At 39.4% G+C, this 19162-nt stretch overlaps 1 protein-coding gene across 2 annotated transcripts in view; it reads right to left on the bottom strand.

The window, feature by feature from the left end:
- EFCAB14 (EF-hand calcium binding domain 14) overlaps window positions 1–19162 on the bottom strand; it is a 38333-nt gene that overhangs the window by 14770 nt on the left and 4401 nt on the right. For both annotated transcript variants that reach the window (XM_047082532.1, XM_047082533.1), the window contains exons 3-5: window positions 15045–15190; window positions 5139–5237; window positions 1103–1213 (exon numbers count right to left, since the gene is read on the bottom strand). In XM_047082532.1, coding sequence (XP_046938488.1) covers window positions 1103–1213; window positions 5139–5237; window positions 15045–15190 — 356 coding nt within the window. The remainder of the gene's footprint in view (window positions 1–1102; window positions 1214–5138; window positions 5238–15044; window positions 15191–19162) is intronic.

Below are 19162 nucleotides of genomic sequence, written 5' to 3'. Positions count from 1 at the left end.
AAGTTATTTTGGAACATATTTAATTACTTTGAGAAAATGTTCCAGATATTAAAATAATAGTAATAAAAGAATTGCTAAATTAGGGATCTTTATTATTATGAATCTCCCACTCAGCAGCAGAGTTGGAACTAGAATCCAGAGTGTCTGAACACCAGGTCAATGCTTTTTCCTCTGGGTCAGCCCCATTAAATAACAGTGAGGAGTTCTTGTTTTGAAGAAATGAAAAACCCCCCTTTCTAGAGCTCTAATATAGCCCAGGTCTCCTTGGTACAAACTTCCTGGTTTAAACTCGAAACTCCAAAGCTTGAGAAGAGCATGTGCGATAGACCTAGAAATTAGTGGAGAATCTAGGGAATCTTTGTGTTTCTTGAATAGTCCTAATCTCATGTACATATAACTCATCTCCCCAGCAAGACAGCGAAGGTTGTGCCATCTTTTTCACCCTTCATAAATCTTTCATGGAGCAGAGTACCCACTAGGTGATGAATTAAGGCCTCTGAATGATTGCAGATAGCTTATACCCGCACAACACTAAGAGACATCTGGAAACAATTCTTGAGCACTGCAGGGGTTTGCTTCTGTCTCAGTTATCTGCTGCTGCATAACATATCATCCCCAAGCTCTGTGGCTTAAAACAACAATTTATTATTTCCCATGGTTCTGTGGGTTGACTGGGCTCAGTGGGATGGGGGTATTCTTCTGTTTCATGTGGTGCAGGCCGAAGTCACACGTATGGCTGCATTCTGCCCAAATTCCTGACCCACAAAATAGTGAGAAATAATAACATGTTGTTTTAAGCCACAAAGTTTAGGGTGATCTGTTATGTAGCAATCAATACTTGTGACACTTCCCTTTCCTTCTTCCCCATTTTCTTTCCTACCCATTCCACCCATGAACTGTATCTTACTATTTTTTCCACTATGTTCGTAGAAGACTCAGCTTTTAATTTTATCCAGCTTAACTGCTTAATTTACAGATTACATCTTTTAACAAGGTGCTTAGTAGGGTCTGTTTAGACAAATGGATAACTGGCATCACTCCAATTACACAGGAGAGGGTGAGCAGAATGCTGACTTCCTGCAGCATTTGTAGATTGCCTTACCATATCACTCTGCAGTAAGTCCATGGTTTTCTTGTGTTCATCCATGGTTTTCTGTACTGCCTCCACAGCGAGATGGACACTGTTTAACGTATTGCCAATGGTAGCTACGCTCTGAACAGAAACATGTTGTAAGGTCAGTGTGTTTTCCTTTTTAAAAACTTTAATAGTTTTTTAAAGATATGACTGATATACAATAAACTTCACATATTCAAAATGTGTAAGTTGGTAAGTTTTGACATATATATACACCCCTGGGAAACCATTAGCACAATCGATATAATAAGCATTCATCACTCCCAAGTTTCCTCAAGCCCCTTTGTAATTCTTCTTCTCCTGCCCTCCAGCAACCACTGATCCACTATATATCAGTTTGCACTTTCTAGAATTTTGTATAAAGGGGACCAGTGAGTGAGCATGTGGGTTTTTTTTTTTTTTTTTGGTTTCATTTTTTGTTTTATTGGTATGGCTTCTTTCACTTAGCTTCATTAGTTTAAGATTAACCCATGCCGTAGCCACTTAGCTTGTTGCTGAGAAGCATTCCATCATACGGATACAACACAATTTAACTACTCATCTGTTGATGGACATTTATGGGTTGTTTTCTCTATCTGACTAGTACTAATAAAGCTGCCTTCAGAATTCATGTACAAGTCTTTATGTGGGCATATGTTTTCATTTCCCTTCATCATATGCTTTCTTATCACCATCATACCTAGGAGGTGAATGGCTAATCATATGGTAGATATATGCTTTACTTAATTTAAAAAGCTGCCAAGATCTGTTCTAGAATGATTATACCATTTTACATTCCTATTGGCAATGTAGGAGAATTCCAGTTCCCTCATATTCTCATCAATACTGCTACCTTCAGTCTTTTCAATTTTCGCCATTCTTTTGGGAGTGCAGTGGTCTATCCCTGTAATTTTAGGGTAAGCACTGACCGGTGCTTTTAATTATTTCAAGCCTCTTCAAATTGAATTTCATGTAGCGTATGCAGAGACAATTAACAGGAATCTACACATTTATGTTTATATACAGTTGACTCTTCAATAATGCAGGGGTTAGGGTGCGGACCCCTTATGCAATTGAAAATCTACATATAACTTCTAACTCCCCAAAAACTTAACTACAAATAGCCTGTTGTTGACCGGAAGCCTACCAATAGCATAAGCACTTAACACATATTTTGTATATTATATGTATTATACACTATATTTTTACAATAAAGATACTGTTGTTAAGAAAATCAAAAGAGAGGGGCGGGTGGATGGCTCAGTCAGTTAAGTGCCCGACTCTTGGTCTCAGCTCAGGTCATGATCTCACAGTCTGTGGGTTCGAGCCCTGCACTGGGCTCTATGCTGACACAGTGGTGCCTGCTTGGGATTCTCTCTCCCTCTCTCTCTGTCCCTCTCCCGTGTGCACGTGCTTGCTCTCTCAAAATAAATAACAAAAAAGAAAAAAAATCATTAAAAAAATTCATTTACAGGACTGTACTGTATTTACTGAAAAAAAAATTGATGTACAAGTGGACTGCACAGCTCAAACCTACGTTGTTCAAAGATCACCTGTATATATAAAATTATATATGTAAAACAAATAATTTTCCCAATTTAAAGGACTTTTCCTAGAGAAAAACTAAGTCTTTGTCTTAAAAAAATTCTAGTTCATAAATCTGGAACCCACAGATAAGGTTCTCTTACCAATGGCCCTTACTAAGCCCTGTGGTAGAGCAGACAGGCAGAAGGCCACAGCTAACACTGCAGATTGCCACTGTGTCAGGAGCAAATGAGGGCTTTTAAATGAAAATGGGTGGAAGCATTATTGGCTTTGGGAAACCCAGTGTTGCAGAGATGAAGGAAAAATTCCATTTGGCAGCGTCTGTTCCTCCTTTGCTTTAGAATCCCATCAGCATCTGCTGAGTGGAATGAGCCGTGAGTAGTGGCTTACTTTGTCTTCATTAGGTTTAAGGAGCCCAAGTGGACTGGGGACTTGGGAAACATGATTCTGAAACCATCACTTTAAAAAGACCTGTCCTAAGGGAACATCCAAAAGAGTGTTACTGTTTGGTGGATGTTCGCCTTTTATTAAGATATACTGACAGTTTTATTGGTTTTATACTAAATATGTTAGTATTTCTAACCAAGGTTGTTTTTATTACACTGACAGCCAAGAATCCAAAAGACCAAGAGACGACATTTTCAACATTTAAAAAAATCAACGAGATACACTGAAGTCAGGTATCTGAGATGACCTACCACTTCAAAACTGAGCCACTTGTATTAAAAGTAGTTATCTGACATTATAAACACACAGATTTGCAAAGAGAAAACACACTGGTACAAGTCTCTAAGTTGGGATGTTATCTATGCAAACTGTTGTTAACAGAAGTGATGGGTGTTCAAAGACATCTACTGTTAGAGAATCCTCTCTTGTTGGATGTACGAGCCCATTAGGATGCAAGACAGTAAGCTCTTGTTTAAGATTTTTTTTTAAGGAAGCAGCTGACAGAGCCATGTGAATTCCAGAGCAAAACCCTGAAACTAGTATTCTTACCACTTGCAAAATGCCTGGCACAAACTGGAGGAAGCTCCCCAAATGTTTATTGAATTAATAAGTGCAATAAACCAATTTTTTTTAATATTTATTTTTGAGAGACAGGGAGTGCGAGCAAGTGGGGGAGGGGAAGAGAGAGGAGGAGAGAGAATCCGAAGAGGACTCCGCACTGACAGCAGAGAGCCTAATGGAGGGCTCGAACTCATGAACTTCAAGACAATGACTTGAGCTGAAGCCAGACGCTTAACTGCCTGAGCCACCCAGGCACCCCTCAATGGCGTTTTCTAACGCAAGACTGCCAGAGTTGTTTCTGTGCTAAAGATTACAGAAGCCTACCTTTTTTCCATTGGACCCTTGGGAATGATGACAAGAAGAACTTACTTTATTATGGTTGTCTCCCTGCCTTCTCCCTCCCCCACTTTAAATTGTAAGCAGATGACCATCTTGGATAAACAGGAAACTACGGAGACTGAGCACACATGGGTGGTATGGCTATAAAATACAAAGTTCTGTTTCTGCATGTGACATAGTAGTGTTTCACTCCTTTGTGGAAATGATTTATATGTTTATAGAGCCTGGCATATAATAAAACTTATCACACACTAATTTTTAAAAGTCAAAGATCCTAGATTTGGCACCCATCTTTTTAAGGCTCCCTTGCTCCAGAATCCCTTTCGTTTCCTGCTGCAGGGGCTGATGTTGCTTGTGTCTCAATTAGGCACCTTTTTCTCCTTCCTACCCGTGGCCACTCTCCCTATTCAGCTCTACAGATCACTTTATATTATTCACCTGGTTTGTCACTGCCACCTGCTCTGGGCCTGAATCCTAGGGATCAAGTAAACAAAAATTCCAAATTATTTTTTGCCTAGGCCCTAGAGTTTAGGATATATACCTAGGAGTGAATTGCTTAGAGTATGTGCACCTTTACCTTTATAAAAAAATATATAATGTTTTCCAAAATGCTTTTTACCAATTTATACTCCCAGCAGGAGTCTTTGAAAGTTTTCTTTGCTCCACATCCTTGCCAATACCTATCATATCCTAAACTTTTAATTCTTGCATTTCCCTCAAATTAGAAACAACCTCTTAACCAAGAAAAAAAATAGCAATTTAGAGCAACTCTCCTGTACAAGTGGTCTGCTTTCATGAAGACATTGTGGATGATGAATTGAAAAGGCAAGTGATGAGAAGCAAACCCACGTTTGTTAACCTAAGAGTCCCCGAAGAGAAATCCTGGGATTCAGGGAGGCAAATAAAAAGGTGTGAATCCGTACAAACCACAACTAAACTCACCTGTTGCAAATTAAAGGCCCAACTAACCAAACTAAAACAGAGATGTTCTGAACTGTTCAGAACACAGTGATATACTCTATTACTGCCCTCCTGGGCCAGAGGATTTCAAATGCCATGCTTTCAAAGAAAACTTGTAAGAAGCTAAAATTACAGCAACAGGTTAATCTCAGTGCCCAAATGCAGCACTTACCTTCTGAAGTCCCTCTACAGTGGCAGGCAAGCTAATTAAGTCCGCAGCAGACTTAACATTGGCTTTGAGGTGGTTTACTGCAGAAGTCAACAGAGAAATCTGAAAGGAAGAGAGTAACAAAAAATGACAACGAAATCTGGAGAATGAATGCTTCCTTCACAGACTCCATCGCTGCTGATGGTATGAAGGCACTCCAGACATCATACCCTGTCAGCTCACAAGAAGAAAGGGAACTACAGCACTTTGGAAAGAACCGAGATCTGGAAGGCAGTAGTAATATCTCTTTTTTCTCTGCTCAATTTAAACACTAGTGCCAAAGAGGGAAGGGTAAGTATTATTGCTTACCCTACTCTTGGCAGCTACAAGATCCAAAATCTTAAATAAACGAAAAGATGCAGTAGTCATAACATAACCCCTCAACAATTGGACAAGGAGGAGGCTAATGATCAAGGACCCCTGAAAGATTTCATTTTGGTAAAAAAAATAACACGTTGGGTATTTACTGAACTTTGGTTGCTGACCAAGTGGGAACATACATTATAAAGTAAAAGCCCATCATCACAAAATACAGTCTACAGGAACTTGTACAACACTTGAAACTACTTGGGGATTCAGTTTTGGTTTAACAATGTGATTAACATTTCAAACTCAATAGCTCAATCAAAGTAGTACTCTGTACCTGAAGGGGCTCAATAAATACCCACTGACTCGCTGACTGATTCAGTACATGTATTAAAATTGGAACAGAATAAAAATAAAATGTGTCTTCCCGTCTGCTATTTAGGGGTAGAATTCTAAATAGCTGGATTTCTCTCTTGAATGAGGACTGGGGAAATCTGTATAATACATAATTTCAGGCTGTAGAAATCACATTCTAAACACCTTTATAGTGTGGCTCAAAACATTCTTGAAAGAGTCTTAGTTCCAAACTGCTTTCCTGTCCCCAATTCTAGGATCAGAACACAGATCTACCAATAGCAATTATATTCAGAATGGCCTCACACAGTAACCGCTCAAGTTTCTGGGCACCTGTTATGTGCCTAACTCTGTGGTAGGCACCAGAGAGCTAGCAGACAAAGTAAACCTGATCCTTCATTTTTTCCTTCAATAAATGCCGGGCATCTCTGTGCTAAGCACTGCTGCAGACACTATGGAGACAGTGGCAAACAAGACCATGAGGCTTGCTCTCGAGGAGCTTACAGCCTAGTAGAAGGTGAAAGAAAAACAAAGAAGAAAAGCACCAGATTAAGTACTAGGAAGAATTTCAACAGATTACTGGAGCAACTGACAGTGTGTTCTGAACAAGAAGCCTAGTAAGGAGCCCAGGAACTTAGGAACTGAGTTCTCTTTACCTGTTTCCTTTTAGGAGGGGTATGTTCAGGGACTTCGGGTCCATTTTCACTCATTCATTACTGCAACAAATGAGACCTATTCCATACCAGTGGTGAGTGATCTTGTGGTATTTACATTTTAGTGCAAGCAGACAGACAATTTTATATAAGAAAAACACTAGTGCGGTGGCTGGGTGGCTCAGTTGGTTAAGCGTCCAACTTCGGTTCAGGTCATGGTCTCACTGTTGAGTTGGAGCCCTGCATTGGGCTCTGTGCCAACAGCTCGAGCCTGGAGCCTGCTTTGAATTCTGTCTCCCTCTCTCTGCCCCTTCCCCACATGCGCTCTTTCAATGTCTCTCAAAAATAAATAAACATTAAAAAAAATTTTTTTTTTTAAGAAAAAAAAAAAAAAACCACCGGTTAGTGAGGTGCATTAGAAGAAAATTTAAAATAAGTTGACTTGATGAGTGACCGGGTTGCTACCTTAGATTAGATGGTAGCAAATAGATTAGATTTAGCTGAGGCTTCGATGAGGGATGAAAATTGAACTGAGATCTTAATAATAAGGAATTAGTCAAAGATTGAATGAAGTACATTGCAGGGCGGAGGGAATTGCTAGGACAAATGCCTCTGTGCAGGGAAGAGCTTGGCATATCTAAAGAACAGAAAGAAGGCTCAGTGGAAGGAACTGTAATGTGAGTGAGAAAGGGGGAGGAGGAAGGAGAAACAGGGAGAGACTGAGGGAGGAAGGGAGAAACTGAGGGAGGAAGGGAAGGAGGGAGGTGGAGGGGTAGAGGTAGGTAGGTAACATTAAAGAAATAATTAAGTACTAGATGGTATACTGAATAAAGTTCAGTGAAAAGAATATTTGTGTAGCCGGAAAGGGACAGGCTTCACTGAAGGAGGGCTCAAATTAGACTCTGATGGAGAAGGATTTTATATATAAAAATTAAGCAGCTATTCTTCTTAGGTTAAGTAGGTGAGTGTGGCATTAGGAAATAGGGAGCAACAGCATGAACGGGTCCAGGAATACCTTTTCTTCATGGCATTTCTCAAAGTGACAATAATTTATTTATTTGTGTGATTACTTGATTAAGGATACTCTCTCCCACTAGACTGTAAGCTCCATGACATCAAGGACCATGTGTATTTTCACATTTTCCATAATATGCCTGGCACATAGACAAGGATTGGTTAAGTATTTACTGAAAGCAATGTATGTATGGCTGAGAAAGAACACTCTGTGTCTAGGATGGACGCTGAGAAGACTAGTCCAAGCAGAGTAGAGGGTAGAGGCCAGGAAGGAGGAGATAAGCCTAAATAAGTAGTCGACTCATTTTTCTCCCCAGTAAAATGCCTAAAACAATAAAAACTGTTTAACAACAATCATCTCATAGGGACATCTGAATGTTTTAAAATAGGTCTACAAACTGTCCGAGAGTCTTCCCTTCAAGAAGTGGGACATCATCCTTTTCCCTTGAGTGTGGCCTGTCCCTAGTGACTTCCTTTCAGCCTACACTAGACAGTGGAAGTGACAACAACTTTGGACACTAGGTCTTTAAAAGCACCAGGGCTTCCTCTTTGGATCACTCGCTCAGCTGCCCTGCTACGAGAACACTCAAGCAGCCCTGTGGAGAAGCCCACATTGAGAGGAACTGAGACCTGCTGCCAACAGCCATACGAGTGAAGATCCTCTAGTCCCAGGGAAGCCTTCACACGATGCAGCCTTGGCCTACATCTTAAATGCAACTTTACAGAGATCCTAGCCAGAACCACTCAACTAAGATGCTCCCAAATTCCTTACCCCCAGACACTGTGAGATCACAAATGTTTGCTGTTTTAAGTCATTAAGTTTTGAGACAAAAGTAACACAGTGAAAGATGACTAATACAGGCCACGAGGATTAAATGAGATATATAACTAAAGTTCGTAGCATAGTTCTTAGTACAAACAAAATACCTGATAAGTGTTAGCTCTTTATTTTTTTATTTAAAAAAAAATTTTTTTAACGTTTATTTATTTTTGAGACAGAGAGACAGAGCATGAATGGGGGAAGGTCAGAGAGAGGGAGACACAGAATCTGAAACAGGCTCCAGGCTCTGAGCTGTCAGCACAGAGCCTGACGTGGGGCTCGAACTCACGGACCGCGAGATCATGACCTGAGCCGAAGTCGGCGGCTTAGCCGACTGAGCCACCCAGGCGCCCCGTGTTAGCTCTTTAATAGTGAAATTTAATAAGCACTTGAACATGTAATTCTCCATAAATGCTCCAAAATATTCAGAATACTCTTCAACATTCCAACTCTATGCACTTGAAATCAATGTGGTTGAGAAACCTCAGCCCACAGAGAGATATTCTCAGCAAACTATAACCTCTTAAGAGTAGCAATTACATCACAGAGGTTGCTTTAATCCACGCCTTTAAAAAGATATGAATAATACTGGGGTTTGAAAAGGACATAAGGAAAAAGGCATTCTTAATGGGAATGTAAACTGGAGAAGACCTGTAAGAACGTTATCTAGGAGTATCTGTCAAAATTTGAGTGCTTATATCCTTTAATTTAGCAATTTCATTTCTAGAAATCTATCTACACATAACTTGCTCATGTACACAAAGATGTACGCACGAGAATATTTACTCCTTCCTTATTTGTAATAGCAAGACACTAGAAACCATTTTATCTATTGCTAAGGATAAAGAGATGTATTCAGGGAACAAAACAAGTTGTACAATATATACTGAATGACTCCATCCATTTGGTCTCATACACACACACTAACCCATAAGCTAATTCATATTAAAAGCTATTATGATTTTGTTAGAAAGGGGACTAGAAGAATGCAGTCCAGACCAATGGCAGTGGACACCCATGGGGACAAGAAATGTGTATGTGATGGGGGAACATACAGAGATGAGGGTTGAAAGGGAATTTTCGTAAGAGTTCCTTACGTGTTTTACTGTTTAAACCTTACATAAGAATACATTCACATACTACTCATAAAATTTTAAACACAAAAGATGGGAACGAAATACACATAGGAAAAAGACATCACAACTCTGGAAGGGTTTAATAGATTTCCTTGGCTGGACCTTTCTTCCATGCCCTTCACTGGGCCTTCCAAGGCTATCTGAACATGCTTAGCTCAAACATAAAAGCTAGGAAGGAGGCCATCCTCCAGGTAGGTATGTTTTACTCAGTACTCCAAAGTATGTACACAATCAACTCAATACCAATCTGATGGTGAGAATATGGTTATTCTAAATGCCCCATCAATTTTGCAGTTACCTTTTGGCCACTTAAGGGAACAAATTCCTTCCACTGACAATAGGCCAGGTCCTAAAAGACACAAGCTGTGTTCTGGGTGGAGTGATCCAGGTAGACACTATTCTCCCGGGTACTGCAATATCCTGAGGCTATGGTAGAGTCTGATGCTAATCAGAAGTATCTCAAGAATGGCAACTGCCTCCCATTTAAATGGCCAGTGTAGGATGGAGGCAGGGGTGGGGGACACCTGGAATAAAAAACCCAAAAAACAAAAAAACCCCACAAATGGCCAGTGTGGTTGGGGGCAGCCACCACTTCGCCCAAAACCAGAGGAGCAGGTGAAAGCCAGGCCTAGGGTATCAGCTGCCTCCCTGAAAGAGGATGCGCTGACCATTAACACTCTAATTACCAAACATCACTTAGGACCATTTATTTATAAGTCTTGAGCCCCACACTGGTCACTAGGACTCAACTACATCCCCATAACTGCAAAGCTGGACTCCATCTGTCAGCACTCCTCTCTCAAGAGTGGAGTAATGTTAGTATCTGTGGAAAATTACAGCAAAGCTACATGTGGAACTAGAGTGGACAGACAAGGGGCACTCTCCTTTTACTATCTCTGGGACTCCTCTGGTCTCTAATAGACATTCTAGAATGTCAGATAGGATTCAAGTATGACAGAATTTATCTCTAAAAGTCACACGCTGTAGTTCAAAGAGTCTAAAAAGTTGAATTAAGAAAAAATTCCACATTCCAGCCAAAAGATTATTCATGACTTTTATGCATATTACATGACTTTTCATTAGCAGAATTAAAAATAACTACTGTAGACCATTTGCTTATCAGACCATCTCCTACTATAAAGTCTGAAATGCTGCTTTTTTTGCTCTGGGGCTAAAATTAAGGATTCTTTAAACAGTAAGTAAAAAAGTTACTAAAACAGATAATCATCAGTGTTGAATGATGAGTCTTAGTAGAAACCTGACATCACAACTTTTCAACTTGATCTACTGAGCACTTACTGCATCCTATAGAGGATATAAAGATGTAAGGCAGAATGGAAAACTGGAAAGAAAACGGGCTCCCATGCCTTGAATATTTTAATGTTAGCAATGATACGCATCTATGTAACCTTGAGCAAACTACTTAACCTCTTTGGGCCTCGTTTTCCTATCTGTAAAATGGAGATACTACCTCCTACTTCAAAGGGCTATAGAACCAAAAAAGGAGATCACGTTATGTCATGCATTTAACAGTGGACTACACAAAGAAAACATTTCATGAGTGGCAGTTGTCATCTTAACTGCCATCATCATCATCATTGCCATCATCATGCTTAAAGTTCACACTACAGGGGCGCCTGGGTGGCGCAGTCGGTTAAGCGTCCGACTTCAGCCAGGTCACGATCTCGCGGTCCGTGAGTTCGAGCCCCGCGTCGGGCTCTGGGCTGATGGCTCAGAGCCTGGAGCCTGTTTCCGATTCTGTGTCTCCCTCTCTCTCTGCCCCTCCCCCGTTCATGCTCTGTCTCTCTCTGTCCCAAAAATAAATAAACGTTGAAAAAAAAAAAAAATTAAAAAAAAAAAAAGTTCGCACTACAGTATATGACCTTGTAGTGTAATTAGATGCATATACAAATAACTATAACATAAAGTTATTGGGACTGAATGCCAAAAGGGATACAGAGCATACTATAAAAAGGCACTCAAGGTCCTCTGGCTCTTGCTGACATATCCTTACTTCTGGCCTCTTTCTGCCAAACTATAGCTATAATGAACTACTAAAATTCTCTAAACACACCGTGGTTTTCATTTGTCTATTCTTTTGGACATAGAGTATATTCTCATTATTTGTAATAGTTACGTTCTAGAAAGTTGCAGCAAAAACTGAATTAGTGGCTACTGAACCATTGCTCCTAAGGGAAGCAGAGGGTTAGGTTCCTGAGAGCTCTCTGGTCACATTTTTGGCTACTGGTCAATATTATACGTAACCCTTGTTTTACGTGTGTTTCTGTTTAAAGACATCTTATTAAACGTATATTGCCAAACTCATGCCTGAAACTTATCTAACACACGTATTTTCTCTGTAAGGCATATCACAGCCTTTCTGCACTTAGGAATATTAGCTAGTACTTCAGCACTATGCTAGGGGGACATTTCAAACAGTGAAATCACCAAAAACTCCACAGAAGTGTGAAAACACTCCACTAACTATAGTTCGAAAAGGAAATCTGTTTACAGTATGAGAGCTGAAACAACAGAGTGTCACTTTGTTTGACATCACCTGGAAACGTTTGTGTTGGGTGACTCAAATATTTTGCCACTGTACGCCCATCAGTGAATGACTATGAAAGCACCACAAGTAAGGATTTGGGGGTTAAAAACAAACTTTAGCAAGTAGGTGAATTCACAAATATAGAATCTCCAAATAAGAATAAACTTTAGTAATGTTTTACCTATGACACTCTTCTTTCTGCAAACTTCACCTGGCCAACTCCTATGTGCCCTTCAGGACTCAGCTCAAGATACGTGAGAAGCTTCGTCTGGCCCCAGCATGCTCGTTAATACATACTTAAAAATACCTTCACAGCACTCATGTGGACCTGTTTCTTATTGCTCAAGAGGCTGTATAACAATTGTTCACTCTTATCTCCTCCATTTGACTGTAAGAGCCTTGAGGCAGAAGTCACATCATTTTTGGTTTTGAATCCAAGGCCTAATTCTAAAAGAGCAGCTCATTAAACATTTGTTGAATTACCGGCCTTCAAAGAAGGGGGAGGAGACTCCCTATAATGGTTGAGAATGGCTATGGGTATGAAATTAGAGATTTCTCATGAATAAAACAGAAAAGTAAATGAGATTTTAACTATTAGTTTAAAGGTTTGCAATGCAAAATTTGATTTTAACTTATTTCAAATTAATGGCTTTCTTTTTTCAACTCACACTGTGATAAGGACAGTTCTTGTTAAGTGGTATAATCCATTTTCTTATTGTTTAAGCCACTCTGAGTTGTTCTTTAAAAAATAATTTGCCAATAAAAGCATCTTAACTGACAGTTACTCTTAGATATGGAAACATGGTTAAATACTAATTTTATTTTTAGACCTATTTTGATTTAGGACAAATGCCTTTTACTTGAGTACACCATCAGATATGTGTATCATTAATTTCAGAACATCACTCAGAGAGTGAAGGGCTCCCCTTGGACCAACACAAAGCTCACTTCACTACCACGCATCCTCCTATGCCGTTGCCAGAAGAGAATTCCTCTGCATCAGGCTGGTCTCATCAGTCCCCTCATCTCTGAAGATCTATGGAGACTAAAATGGAAAGGGCTTCAGTTCAATCTCTCCCAGTTTTGTACATGAAACCCTAGGATTGAAGTAAACTTTTCGGTATGCCTGCCTTCCCAGGTACTTCTTGCGTTAAAAATAACAGCCAGGCCAAGAACAAAATGATCCTTTTGTTGCTAGATTCCTGGTTAAAGAGAGTTCAGAAGCCAAAATATGTAGCAAACATTTGAAAATCTGTGTGACCTCTCACACCAAGTACCAATTTCCTCTTTGACTCTTCCCACAATGCCGATTTACGTGAAGGAGATGGGAAAGAGCTGACATTGACTCTTCATCTTGAAAGATTTCATTCTTGCCTCTTCACGACTAACTATATCAGTGGAATCCATGGCTTGCCCCAGTGAGGGATGCTAATTAATTATTTCTCAGTGCTTTGCTGTGGTCTATTTTCACCTGATATAATCTCTGGTCAAACTGCTAATTTGCTCTGTCAATATAAGCAAGGCTACAATTTATCCTATTCTTTTTACAAAAAGGGAGTGAATACTTGCTTTTCCTTTATTACTGAGAATCCAAAGATAAATGATAACGAGTAAATACTAGGTGCTACAACCCATCAATTATTTCATGAGTGATTTAAGAAAGTGAAATAGAACTGAATAGAAACCAGTAAACATAAAGCATATTAAGGGTAAGTTACTATTTTCAGAAACTTTTATTTAGGTTACCCATATATGTATGGAGATAAATATTTACTGGGTAATGACATAAAACATTTATTTTTATTTAAAAAAAAAATTTTTTTTTAATGTTTATTTATTTTTGAGACAGAGAGAGACAGAGCATGAACGGGGGAAGGGCGGAGAGAGAGGGACACAGAATCGGAAGCAGGCTCCAGGCTCTGAGCCATCAGCCCAGAGCCTGACGCGGGGCTCAAACTCACAGACCGCGAGATCGTGACCTGAGCTGAAGTCAGACACTTAACCGACGGAGCCACCCAGGCGCCCCATAACATAAAACATTTATTTTTATGGGTCCGAGGCCAAAGTCTGAAAACCACTGACACAGGCCACTGACCCCTGGTCTCAAGAGCTGAAATGCCCCTCTCACACTGCTGCTTTTGAAAGATGAGGGTAGCTTTGGAAATGTGTGTAAGCACTTTATTCTAGCACAGAGTTCCCTGCCAGTGGCTGATTCTGAACATTGTGACTCCATTCTGAAGAAGAGAATATCTTCTTAGCTCCAATGAAGATGGTATATTTATTTTTAAATACTTTGCAGGTATACCATTCATTTGGTACTTGAGTTGTCTCGCCAATGCATAGCTTTTGTAACTAAACTGCAAAAACTGGGGACAGAGGCTGAGTACCTAGTGGCAACTATAGTACCTTATACATAGGAGATTCTCGACCAACATCCTTTACATTAGCCCTTTTCCTGTGGCAGAACCCCTCTGCTGGAATCAATGCCTACTGAAAACTGGCCAATTTAGGGGCTTTTCCTCTAGGCTTGCTACGAACTCTGCTACCTCTTCCTATGCTACTCTAGAATAACTATTATTAGCTATTGATGGTTTACAGATTTTTTTTTTCTTACAACAGTGTATAGCACTAAACTCAAGGCTGCAACTGTAAGTCTGTGAACTCTAATTAAACAAAATAAGCTCTCATTATCTAATACAAATCGACTACCCATTTTTCTTAGAGGTCAGAATGACACTCTTTCTTTATCTGACACCTACAATGCTCCTTAGGAAACGTTGACTCAAGAACTTCTAACTCCCTCCAAACTACTCTATTTGGTAAAACTGTTGCTTTACAGAAAAGGCTAACATCTTAAATATTTGGCAAATGCAAAACTATTACCCATTCTGCCTGACTGTAATGTGTTCGGATCATAGCATGCAAGACATCATTTCAAAAAGTAAGACAACTGGAAGTGAGTGCTCTATACCTACAAATTCATACTAAACAAACTAAATATTCACAGACTACACAGAAATAAAATCACACATTTGCTACCTGCTTATTCATTTCTGTGATGTTTATCCAGACTCTGTTCAATCCCAGCTCCCCAGATTCAATCTTCTCGAGTTGTTTTTGTTTGCTGAGCAATTCTTCGTTAAGTTTGGGAATTTCTTGGAATGAGCTTTTCTGATTAGATTCCACTAAAAGCAAAAACAAGAATAATCATAAATAGCCAAAGTTCCTCCTGACTCCAAGATGAAAAAATGATCATACGTTAGGAAAGAAGACAGATTAGTAAAAGTTAATCCTGATAGGATGACTGAATTTGTATCTGATCAGCTATACTGTTCTTTTATTTATGCAAACATATATCTTTAATACTAAAGCTCCATTTTAACTGGGGCTATTTCACTACAGGCAACTTTTAAAAGTCACATGGCTAAAAATGATAAAGTATCAGCAAAAAGAGTTGGACTTGGATCTTAACTGTGTAACTTACTGTGATCTTGAGTAAATTACTCAAATTCTTTGAGCTCAGTTTCCTCATCAGGGATAAAATATACTTTATAGGACTTTTATTTTTATTTATTTTTAGTTTTTTTAAATGTTTGTTTATTCTTTGAGAGAGACAGCATGAGTAGGGGAGGGGCAGAGAGAGGGAGACACAGAATCTGAAGCCGGCTCCAGGCTCTGAGCTGTCAGCACAGAGCTCGATGCGGGGCTCGAACTCACAGAGTGTGAGATCATGACCTGAGCCCAAGTCGGACACTTAACCAACTGAGCCACCCAGGCGCCCCCAGGATTTTTGGAATTAAGTGAAAGAATGGCTGTAAAGTAAGTACTAAACAGGGCTGGTCAGGCATACAATAAGTGATAAATAAATATTAAGTATTAATCAGAGCAATTAAGGAGATTTGTGATTAGTCAGTGAAGATTTATAAACCTTACTCCATTAATGCTCAAGGTGACATCAAAAGTTGTATCTCGAAGTGCTTAGATCTACTTTTTTTATATCTCAAACTGGTCAAATGCAAGATAGGTTCTTAATCACCTTTCAAGTGCTGTTATGAGGATTACAATTCTAAATCTTTTTCATAAACAGCAAAGTGTTTCTTCAAATCTTAAATCAACCCAAAAGCTCAAAGTGAAATAGAAGATAAAGGAACATGTTAGGTGAAGCACAGGGTGATATTTGAACTTTCCTTTGGGAAACTGTAACTTCTGACTGGTTTAGAGATTTGCCAGCCTGAATGCAGAGGCCTGAAAGAGTCCTTCCTCTTCTGCCTGATAAGCTATTGTACATTTCCCTTAAAACAAAAAAAAAAAAAACCAAAACAAACAAAACAAAAAAACCCCTGGCATACAGGACAGATATATGACAATTTACTAAAATTTAAGCACCATGACTTTTTTTGGTTCCTCCCTGTGAAGCCAGCTTTGGAATATACCTGACACATCTTAGGTACTCAGTAAGTATCACTGATCAAATAAATCTGGTCTGTGCTTACCTCCCAACCACACTTCTCATCACTTTACATAACTCTTCAAACTATGTCCCAGCCAAATGGATTTCCCAGACATGAACCTCTTTAAGCCTCGGTGACCCTGCACACACTATTCTTTCTTCCTAAATGCCCTTGGCTTGCTCCTTCTCCATTTGTTACTTTAGCCTAGTTAATTCCTTTCAAGATTCAGCACAAATAGCTGGGCTCCCGGCTTGGACCACCACCACTTTACCATTCCAAACTCTGCAATGCACTTAACACACTGTGCTCATTACATACATTTAACACATCTGTCCTCCTCTATCAGACCAAGAGAGAGCTGCTTAAGGACAGGGACCAGGTTTTATTTGTCATGTATTTCCAGCACACAGCACAGTGCCAGGTACACAGAAGCACCCAAACGCTTCTCCAGGGAAATAACTGTAGGGTATGAAATAGAACTAATGTTATCCTATTAAGTAAAACAAAGAAAATGCAATCAAACAAACTCAACAACAAAAAGTCCCCAACAAAACTGGGGAAGGGGTGGTGGTGGTATCCCTACTGCAAACAAGCCCACTACCTCAAAATTCAGATTTAAAAAATTAGATATTTTTATTAATTTTTCAAAAATATGTGTGAAATGGTTTCTTTACAAATGAAAGATTTCCCTTAGTGCTTTTATTTTTTCCCCCCCTCAGGGCTTTTAATGTAATATTTGACTCACACCGTTTGCAGGAAAACATCCATCCAACAGTAAGAACATTTTACCAGTCTAAATTAATACAGCACTTAGCATTTCACTGAATTTCTTTTACGTTTTCAGTGAGGTTGTAAAGTAAAACTTATCCCACATATGCCTGTCATTCTCAGGTGGTCCAATGTCCCAAGTGGGGGGTGGGAGGGGAGCCAGAATCTTTCCTATAGTTTATATGAAAGAAGTAGAAGGCAGAAGTGGAAGAAGAAATAAGACAAATACATAAGTAACTTGGGTCACAGTTATCAACTAACAAACAAATAAAACTGATAAGCCCTGAAAACACCCTGGATACTTAAGATGGTATGAGCCAAGAGATGATCATTTTCATTATCTGATTTGGGGCTTTTTAGGAGAGACGAGCTCAGTCAAGGTATTTTGACTACATAAACGGGAGGAAGGGTAGCAAACAACTTACAATTACTAATTTATGTTCTTTCAACATGGAAAGCAACTCATTTAAAATTTGGTATATTAATACTCAAAGGACTTTACATAGCTCTTTTTCTGATCTCTAAGATAATGAAATAGAGATTTCTGCATACACTCTGGTCAGAATACATACAATATCGACAGCAATATTTTATATTTAACACTTTAGTTTGCAATAAACTTTTGTGTAATCATTCAAACTCGTTATGGAGTCTCTACCATGTACCCAGTCCTGCATGCAGCACTAGTGCATACAGAAGACCCTGAAGCTTTCAGCCTATGGGGGAGCAAGGTGTTGTCACAGAGTTACTATGCAATGTGACAGATGTTACGACAGAGAGATGCCCAAAGTGCTTTGGTAGCATAAATAGGTCTTTGTGTTCTATGGATGAGAAAATCATGGCTCAGAAAGAATAAGCGACTATCTAAGTTTTACAGCTAGGAATGAGCAACCCAGGATTCATCAGTCAAATCTGCTCTTAGGGCCAGTACTCTCTCTAGAATACTCCAGCTGTCAGACACTTACCTCCTAAAGCCTTCATCACCACAAGAACACTTTTAAGTTCTGTACTAAATGACCAAACTGCTACTCTGCCTGTGTGACTGAAGAGATGGCCTAATTTATTAATATTTTCCTTCTTTTCCAAATTCTTTTTCTCTACTCTAGTGTTTCATTGTTGAATGATAGGGAGGGATGGTTGAGAACAGAACCTTCCTTAGAATAACTGTGGAGGTCTTCTGAAGTACCTGGGTCTGGAAAGAATACTGAGCTGAGTTTCAAGGCCAGTTAGTACCTTTAGCTTCAGTATCAAGTTACTCTTGGACCACAAGGAAAAATACCAAGTCTATCAGATTTGCTTTCTATTTCAAATATTTCAGCAATCCTGCCTCCTTTCCTGACAAATGTCTTTGAGAAGTTATTGAAATAAAGAACAAGGGCTCTGAATTTCCCAAAAAGCTAGTAAAGCCAGACCAGCAGGTGGTCTTAATTACATCAGTGGTTTCCAGGCTCCTCTTGAAAACAAGAAATAAATTTCTTGAAATATATTTAAAGTAGAAATGTAATTCAAAGAAAGACTATTTAAGCTTTAACATGACTGACTTCATTTACTCAAGATAATGGTTTAAAAAAAAAAAAAACACCTCTGAGGCCAGTGGTCCACGATGGTTCAGCCTACTGACTATGCCCCTTGATCTACCCCCTAGAAGTCCTGCTTTAGACATTACAGGGCTGACATTTCTTTTTTTTAATTTTTAATTTTTTAAAATGTTATTTATTATTGAGAAAGAGAGAGAGACAGAGCATGAGCATGGGAGGGGCAGAGAGAGAGGGAGACACAGAATCCAAAGGAGGCTCCAGGCTCTGGGCTGTCAGCACAGAGCCCAACACAGGGCTTGAACCCATGAATCATGAGATCATGACCTAAGCCGAAGTCGGACACTTAACCGACTGAGCCACCCAGACACCCCTACAGAGCTGGCATTTCTATTGCAGAAAA

The sequence above is a fragment of the Lynx rufus genome, unplaced genomic scaffold, assembly GCF_022079265.1.
Source record: "Lynx rufus isolate CCGP_SWC_20201006 ecotype Redwood Valley unplaced genomic scaffold, mLynRuf1.p SCAF_2, whole genome shotgun sequence".
NCBI lineage: Eukaryota > Metazoa > Chordata > Mammalia > Carnivora > Felidae > Lynx > Lynx rufus.
The sequence above is the reverse complement of the archived record's forward strand: the minus strand, read 5'-3'. Positions and strand labels throughout refer to the sequence as shown.